At 40.2% G+C, this 9,036-nt stretch overlaps 1 protein-coding gene across 2 annotated transcripts; it reads left to right on the top strand.

Moving 5' to 3' along the window:
• Nucleotides 1-639: 639 nt before the first annotated feature.
• On the top strand, nucleotides 640-8,796 carry LOC115020239 (opioid growth factor receptor-like protein 1). 2 transcript variants are annotated; one of them, XM_029450193.1, is made up of 8 exons: nucleotides 640-939; nucleotides 2,186-2,225; nucleotides 2,388-2,474; nucleotides 2,601-2,679; nucleotides 2,981-3,059; nucleotides 3,787-3,853; nucleotides 4,060-4,205; nucleotides 5,540-8,796. In XM_029450193.1, the coding sequence occupies exons 1-8, from the start codon at nucleotides 860-862 to the stop codon at nucleotides 6,087-6,089; spliced, it is 1,128 nt and encodes a 375-aa protein (XP_029306053.1). In that variant the 5' UTR covers nucleotides 640-859; the 3' UTR covers nucleotides 6,090-8,796. The 2 variants fall into 2 exon arrangements, with proteins under 2 accessions (XP_029306053.1, XP_029306052.1); XM_029450192.1 differs by lacking the exon at nucleotides 2,186-2,225.
• Nucleotides 8,797-9,036: the final 240 nt, after the last annotated feature.

Here is a 9,036-nt window from a genome sequence, read left to right as displayed (position 1 = left end):
TGTTCTTTATTTGTATTAAATAACTTAAAATGTGTGTTGCAAATTATTATTATTATGTTTTTTATTATTGCAATGAAATGCAGCTGAGGTACTAAGAAGCTAACCTTTCAATTTTCATGTATACATTTCATCTACTATGCAAAACAGGTGAAGTTCAAATCTACATGCATCAGGGCACCACAGGGGCACGTTAACATTAACCTTTGCATACTGCAATAGCAAAATCCCTCAGTCATACTATATGACTGATGAGTTTAAACTAGCTGAGCTGAACCGTCAGAGTATACATACAAGTGAGAAAAGACAGCAACATCAGCTTCTTTCTCTCTACATGCTACATGGCCACATTAACTGATGGTAGCAAGTTGTTTAATGCTAATAATCACTCAAAGCTGTGGCTGTAACACTAAACCCTGTTTTGTTATTTAGACAGATGGCAATACAATCACTGGCATTCAATGATATTTATAGGAACCATCAAGACGATTCATACTTTTATTAGTTCAGAATTCTCTGTTTGTAGCTTTAAGACCTCCTCTTGCTGCTTTGTGGCACTAATCACGCCTCATACAGAAACACGCGTCATCGTTGCTGATCTGGAATTTCCCGTTTTTCTGCCATTTAAACGCTCCGCTTTGAGGGAAGTGTGAGCCCAGCGCGCTGCAAACACTGATACCAGGTTGTGGACCAAATGATGTAGTATTTTGTGTAAAGAGGGGCACAATAGAAGAGAGCAGGTGTTGCATGCTTTTTTGGGAAATGGGAAATCTGTTGGGAAGCTGGCGCTTCAAGGAGCCGAGCACCGTTGAGGAATGCGACTCGACGTGGGGGTCGGACAGCGACGACCCGGTGGCTGAAGATGACAGCAGCATCTGCGACTCCGTCAGCCCGGCGGAGAGCGACCGGGCCGCCGGAGACCCCGAGGATGCGTCCCTGCAGGTACAGTGTGGGTTGTGTAGTATGTCATTAATGACACAATGGGGGGCAAAACCGGGACACATGTGTGCCCCGGCAGCACACATTATTAACAAGGCCAGGACACAGAAAGGGCAACCGACTAGCCCCGACTCATGCTGCTGCCTGGTGAGGAGGCGAGTATCCAGCCCACGCCAAACTTCATTAAAAAATATGTCAATTTTACAAGATAAGATTTACATTCACATGGTGTGAACTTTAGGCTACTTACTACTCCTCATTGTGCCATTTAATCCACCAAGCAACACTTCACTGTTACTGACACTTTCCCCAAGATACACTCCCAGTGATGGGTAGCAGTGAGCAATTTATGTCACATTTAGGATGAATTGATATACAGTATATTCAATATTATTTTATACACTGCATGATGCTGTATGCCAATACCTGTTTCTGCTGATGATATGCCTGCAAACATGGCATTTTGGACTGCATACTGTACACATCATTTTGCTAGTTAATTATCAAAGATGGTTGGTTATTCCCATTATTACTTTTCCTATTAAAGTTATACTTTCTGTCCGCTGGTTTATAAGAAAATACAATACTTAAGCCTCATATTTGCTCCGTGTGCCCTGAACTATCAGAATAGTTGTCTGTTATTAGACTACTGCACACGGTTTCAGAATATTAAAACCGTCAGGTTATAACAGGACTATTTGAAAAACTGTAATTTACTGACTGAATCACTCTTTGTTAGATATTGGTTAAAGCAACAATAACAACCAGAAATATTTGATTTCTCAAAAGTTAGGATGCAGTTTGCAGGTAGTAATGTTATTTCAGAATCAGGTCTTTAGTTCTTTATTTGTCCTTATAATAAAATAAAACAAAAGAGAAAAAATATACACTAACACAGTTGGAATGGAATAAAAAACATTGAGGGCTTGTAAAAGGAACCCACCTTACATTGAAATTAAAGACAGCTGTATATGCTTGACACCAATTTACAAACAGTACACATAGTCTAAAGAAAAATAAATACAATTTATGAACAACAAATAAAAAGTAAACATATAAACAAATAAATAAAAACAGCATATGGTATAGATGGTTAGATATTACAGGATCAGGCCCGCTGTGACACTGCAAGCCTTTTTGAGTGGAAGTTAGTATGACCCAGATTTAATTTGAAAATCAGATCTAGTTTCTAGCATCCTTTTGTAGCGATTGCATGGCAGCACTGATGTGAATTGTCCTCCTTTGCTAGAGAGAAATGGATGATGACAGCCCTCGACCTCAAAAGCAAAGTCAGTGCTTTTAATTCAGCTGAATGGTAGATGAGTGCTGTACTGCATCTGTTAAAATGTGGGATGTTTTTCTCCTTCTTTCTTTCTGGTTTTCTTTATTTCCTTCTCTCCTCCTCCTCTCCTTCTTTCTTTCTTTCTTTCTTACTTTCTTTCTTCTCTCAGCTAACAGATTCTCCTGAGTCTGTTCCAAAGATGAAGAGGAGTTTCTACGCTGCCAGAGACCTCTACAAATACCGTCATAGCTACCCGGTACATGCACTTACAGAAAATAAACGATGTGCCATTGAAAACCCCACAAATGTAGATATTGAAAGCACATGTGTTCCCTTATTGTTGACACACAGTGGGATCTCTTTGTTCTGTGTGTGTTTTTAGAACTACAGAAAGTCCCGGCAACCTAACGAGTATCGTAACCTGCGTTTCTACCTTAACAAGATCCCTCTAGTTCCTGATGGTGAGATCACACACACACACACACACACACACACACACACACACACACACACACACACACACACACACACACACACACACACACACACTCCTGTCACTGTGGAGAGAAGAAATGTTGGTTTTGGGCTTAGTGAGTGTTGTTTGGCTGAAGGTCATGTTTGACAGGGAAAGACCAGCAGATTAGTGACTGATCACATGTTTAACCACACTTACACACACATGCATGCACGCACGCACACACACACACACACACACGCACACGCACACACACACACAGCTAATTAGCCCCTGTCTCTTCTCAGGTATCTATATAGAGGAGATTCTCACGAAGTGGAGAGGTGACTATGACAAACTGGAGCACAATCACACCTACATTCAATGGTGAGACATTTCATCTGTCTATTTTCATTTTCTTTTACCTCGTATGCGATTGCAAAAACTCTTCAGAAGTGTCTGGATTCCTAATTGCATGGTATAAAGCCTGGTGCATGGTGTCAAAGCTTGTAATAAATGTAATAAATGTCACTAAAAATAAATTGAGGATTTTATCAGCTGCTGCGTTTCCTGGATGTAAAATGTCTTGGAATGGGAAAGGATTTGAAATTGACTGTTCGCTTTATTTTCTTACGCTACAGGTCAAACTTACATGCCACATACTGCGTGTACTTTACAACCATCCAAAGGCTTTTTTGAATCAATGAGTCTTAGACAGAGGTAGACAAAAGCAGACTCATTTCTAGCCAGGGATGGTCAGCTATAGCTACTGTAGCTAGCTGATTAAGCTAAAGTTAGATCCATGAGTTGGCTAAAAACTCTCCAACTGACATTTTAATGATTCCAGCTGACTCGTTGTAAAATGAGAGCTTTGTAGAAGGATCTTAAATATGCACCTGATGGCTGCATGATGTTGTTCTAAAGACTGAGACTAAAGCTGTCTCACAATAACACAGCATCCTCACAGCTGATGAGCTACTATTATCAATATGATAAGGAGAAATGTCAAATCAGACTAGTATTTAATTTTCAGCATACATTTTCACTTTTAGCAACTGTTATGAACACATTTTCATTTAGTCTTGTGTTTGTAATTCCTTGTTCCTTGTGGCAGGCTGTTCCCATTAAGAGAACAAGGGCTCAACTTCTACGCACATGAACTGACTCAGGACGAGATCAAAGTAAGCACAAAGTCCACATACTGTTTATACGTAAAGACCCGAGAGCTGAGTGCTACATGTCTGATTTGTTTGAAGAGTACATCTTCCATTCAACCAATACGTTGAAAACATTCCTTAGGGATATTTCTACATTTGAAATGACGTTCAGCTAAAATAGGTGGTATTGTGTCTGCTGATCTCTGACCTGCTGTGTTTAATCCTGTCAGGAGTTTCAAAGCACTCGCGAAGCTAAGAGGAGATTCCTGGCAGCCTATTCCCTGATGTTGGACTTCTATGGCATCAAACTGCTGGATAAGAGTGGGAATGTTGCTCCGGCTCCCAACTGGCAGGAGCGCTTCCAGCACCTTAATGAGTAAGCACACACACACGTAAACACATTGTGCAGCAGTTTAGGGGTATACAATTGTGGCCAGAATTTGTGTGAACTTCTGGTAATTGTTGCTTTTGTGCCCTTTAGCAAGGCAATTATTCTAAATCCCATGGAACTTAATTGTTCTTCTATCAGTAACCAAATGTGAAACAACATGTTTTCAGTCAACAAACAGATGGTTAAAGGAATTTTTCTTATTTCGATAGTTTCATGGCCTGAGAGTAGCCCTTGCGTCTTCTTGTCAAAGAACCACCTGAAAGTCACACATTGAGCACTTTTAATACATGTATGTCCTGCTACTACTATAACCTCCTAAAACCACCTCTAAACCTGAGCATCCGATGCTAATTGTTGCCATTATCCAAACCTCGTGAAAAACAACAAATAACTAATTCTCCACCATAAAGCAGCTGCTCAGTACAATTGTATTGCCTTCTCTTGCTTTTAATATCCCATCACATATGCACAACAGCTATTGCATCTGGTGCAATGTGGTTTCTAGATTGCTCTCGGGCCAAACAACCATCAGAAACAAACTCTTCTTAATAATTCATCATGCAGTCATGCAGGGTTAATTTTAGCAGCTGATTTTCATGTAGGTTTAGTCTTTTGCAGGAAATGTATATTCATTTGACTCGTACAAATACTTCACACTTCAACTTCATGAAAATGTTGGTGACATTTTTGTAAAGTCTTTTTAATGTCTTAAGCATTATGAGGCCAGTCGGCATCTTTGATGTGAACAGTTACCATGGTTACAGGTTCTCATCTACTGCGTTTATTACCTGTTTGACTAATAGTTCAGATACACAGCATTCAGGTTGTAACAAACAGAAAGGACGAGCAGAAAAAACATCAAGATTTACATGCTTGTTATCCTTTTACGAACATCAAGAGGAAGATTTAGATTTAGGTTGATAGTCTTTAAGGGGCCGTCCACACCACAAATTATAACTAAAGATAACTATAAATATGAATCGTTTCAAAAAACTTTCCCATTCAAGTGGATGATGGAGTCCACACCACAGCTTTAACGACGTCCATATCGTTGGGTTTTACTTTCAGAGCGATTTGATGAACGATAGAAACTCTGACAGCTCTCACTCTCTCTCTCTCTCTCTCTCTCTCTCTCTCTCTCTCTCTCTCTCTCTCTCTCTGTCTCTCTCTCTGTCTCTGTCTCTGTCTCTCTCTGTCTCTCTCATTATGTCATTATACAGTACCATTCAATATGATGTAATATTTCATCTATTGCTGATACAAGGTTACATTTTATAAGTGTCATAGTAAAGTTCCACCTCCCGCTTTGCTTTTTCAAGGTCACAGCACAACTACCTACGGATCACTCGCATCCTGAAGTCTCTGGGCGAGCTGGGCTACGAGGCCTTCAAGGCCCCTCTGGTTCATCTGTTCCTGGAGGAGTCGCTGTGCCGCAACACTCTTCCCAACATGCAGCACAGCGTCCTGGAGTACTTTGTCTACACCATCCGTCTGCCAGCCACCCGCAGATGTCTGCTCCGCTACGCCCGCCAGCATTACAGGCCCGCCCACGCCTTCCTCTGGGGTCCGCCGCCTAAAAGGAGAGGTGGTTGTGTCGCAGGTAGTGTAGGTGCTGGAAGTAGTGGGATCAGAGCTCCTGCTCCAACACCAGAGCAACAGAGGAGGGGGGAGGAGATCTCCACCTGCCCATCTGCAGGTAGTGGGATTATTGTGTCTTCCCATGATGCCATGACGTGCCAGGAGCTGGTTGGAGGAGGGCTGAAGGGCTGCACAGGACTCACTTCCAATATGGCTGGACTGGAGGGAGCGTTGATGATGGCAGGAGCTAGAGGAGAAAGGAACGAGTACAATGACATTGTTCCTTTGTAGGGGATTGGCTTTGATTGTTATCGAAACAAAAACAGCTGTTTTTAAAATGAGGGGTTCAATTGTAAAGTAAAAAAAAAAAGTTATTGTTTGACGAACGTGTCATTAGAATCAATTCAGGTTAAGGGCTTACCATAAACAATGATGTTATTTCTTCACTGATAAATCTGTTTAACTGTGCTGATTATGGGGTGGGACTGAGGGACAGGGGAGGTGGCAGGTCACATAACAAACTCGCCTTGGACCAATCCCAAAACCATCCAAACCAGTAGAGACCCACATGTGTGTAACAAGGCTCTTCCTCATCAGGGCTGTGAATACACACTTAGGCAGAAGCCTTATTGAATGTTTTGGTCTGAAACGTGGTTACTGATACTTCAGACCATTTTAGAACCAAAGGTGCTGATTTGGTCTTGCAATGGTTTTGGGAAACAAAGTCCAGTCTTCTCCTCAAACACTGTAGCTAGAGCTTTGTACAGGTGCTGTAACGGGAAACTTATAATGAGAAGAAGGAGAACAGGAAGAATTAGTTTTCTTTTTATTCCAAATCTTGTGAAAAGGACATAAAGAACACAAAAGAGAGGAAGAGTGAACAAAGCAGGGTGCTTTATCATAGCAATACTTTGAAACCACATTTTTTAAAATTGACTTGAAACCCCCACATTGTTGTTGATAATAGCAGGCACAACTCAATATTTATCTCCGCTGCAATTGTACGGTACTCTAGCCGTTTAAGGTAGCTGCTCCCCCCGAACAATTGTACATAACTATGGACTTGTAGACGACTTGTTAGTGACTTACATGTAAAAGAAAGAGTTAAAAATAGTGAGGCTTTTTAGTGACATCACTACTCTCCTGTGAACTATGACGAGGTCCACTGGAAAAGTGGCTATGGGCAAATGATGGCTGACGATAGTGTGTAACAAGAGGTCAAGATGCTGCTGCTGCTGCTGCTGCTGCTGCAAAGGGAGCAGTGTTGGTAGAAAGTAATATGATGGGTCACCTAAAAGTCCCTTTATATTTATATTTATAACTGCAGCAGGTGGTTGGTTGTGGACTGTGAATGCAGTTAATGTGATCTAACAGGTAGTGTGTGTGGTGTGTTGCACTTTTTTGACAATCTGTGTCTTCCTGTTGAAAGCGCTGTAGGTTTCTCCAGATGGTTGATTTAGAAACAGATCTATGTATAATCTACAAACTGGTCACGAACATGACTGATTGTTCTAATATTGTGTAACCTTGCAATAATGTGGCAGTAATCATTCATTTTTTAACCAGACTACACATAGTCCAGTATGTGGTGATGCTGTTGACTTTATCCCTGTGAACTTCGAGGGGTATGTTTGTGTAGCTGCTGATATTTTCAACATCTTAAAATCTGTCTGTTTACGTGCCAAAACACAATCCACTAAAGTATTATTTCATCCAGAGCTGTAGCAAATGAGGGTGCAGGAGTCGCTAAAACAAGAGTAAAGATTTTAACTAATATATATCACCATGAAACTTCCACAGTTGATTACTTACATTAAGACAACTATTTTTTGTATTGCAAGTTTTCTGAAATGTTATATTTAAATATGCAAATAAGGCAAACCTTTGGAGAATTTAAGAGAAATCTACAGCCACAAATAGACACAATTAGTAACATAAACACCTAAATGTGTATTTTGGATGTTTTCTTTCCACTAGTCTGAAAGAAGACACGTTATAAAAACCTGTATTGACCAGTGCATGTGTATGCCTGTCGTGTCTCGACTTAATTAGCATGTACAAAGCTTCCGTAATTTAACTCTCCATTGAAAGACATTTAAAATGATTTTTTAAGGGTTAGCAGCTGCTCAAGGAAGTAAAGCAGAATTTACACTCACCTCTGAGATGCTGTTAAGAAACATATCATATCACTCATCACATCAGAGGTTGACAGCATCACCTTGCCTGTGTTAAGTTTTTAATAAAAATCCAATATTAGTATTGGTCTATCAAGTCAGCCAATAGGGACTCGGCAGAGGCCTACACAGACAAGATAAGGTGTTGTGTTCATTTCTAGGTCTTATTTCAAACAGACAATTGTGTTACTGATATCTGTGAAATTAAAAAGTGATGTGAGGTGTAAGACAGCAGTGATGCGTATGATCAGGGTTCAAGCGCTCCTTGCTGACTTCCTGTCAGCTGTTCTTCCTGTAGAATGAGGCCTTGTTTATCATTAGCTGACAAGGTCTCTACGCCCAGCCAAGTGTATCTGATATAATTGTAAAAGTAACTTTTCAGGTGAATTGTGTGACAACATGGGCTCAAGTATCTGAATTTTTAGTATACTGTATATGTACATATATATGTGAGTGTGTATCTGATATCTTTATCTATCTTAAGTGCCTTTTTTGTATTTTTTATGCTTTATGCTATAAGGAGTGTCTTTCCTAACTGATTTCCTGTACATCCTGTTTTTTGTACAGCATTTTGATATTTATTGTTTGCATTATAGTCATATACAGTATGAGTATTAATGTACAGTAACAGCAGGAATACATCCCATAAGAATTGGTATAGAGGAAAGGATAACAATAAATTATACTTGAAATTGTCTGTCACAGGCTTATTGATTAAAATGTGATTCCATAGATGAATATTCACTCTGCCTGCTGGACCTTTGCCCTAAAATGTGAAACTTGCCACACTTAACTCAAATAAAAATGTGGGTGTGGATTAAGAATTGTGTCACCTGGAAGTGTTTATAGAACGAGAGCATTGTATCACTGTACATTTAGTTTTAAAGTTGGTAAGCACACATATGTCAGGTGCTGAGCTGTTGTGGAAGCAGGAATAATCTCATTGGTTGAGGTAAACCTCTGTGGTTGGAACCAAAGAACCTCAGTGTGTGAGCTTATTCAACGACGATATGTGTTCCCATATCGTCATTGAATAAGATCACAGTAGAGGATTAGATATGCAA

This window comes from Cottoperca gobio, chromosome 15 (genome assembly GCF_900634415.1).
Source record: "Cottoperca gobio chromosome 15, fCotGob3.1, whole genome shotgun sequence".
Taxonomy (NCBI): domain Eukaryota; kingdom Metazoa; phylum Chordata; class Actinopteri; order Perciformes; family Bovichtidae; genus Cottoperca; species Cottoperca gobio.
The sequence above is the reverse complement of the archived record's forward strand: the minus strand, read 5'-3'. Positions and strand labels throughout refer to the sequence as shown.

Coding starts and splice junctions, on each gene's coding strand:
- LOC115020239 (XM_029450192.1), top strand. CDS start 745: ATGCTTTTTTGGGAAATGGGAAATCTGTTGGGAAGCTGGCGCTTCAAG. Junction 940..2,387: donor CCGAGGATGCGTCCCTGCAG/GTACAGTGTGGG, acceptor TTCTTCTCTCAG/CTAACAGATTCTCCTGAGTC. Junction 4,206..5,539: donor CGCTTCCAGCACCTTAATGA/GTAAGCACACAC, acceptor TGCTTTTTCAAG/GTCACAGCACAACTACCTAC.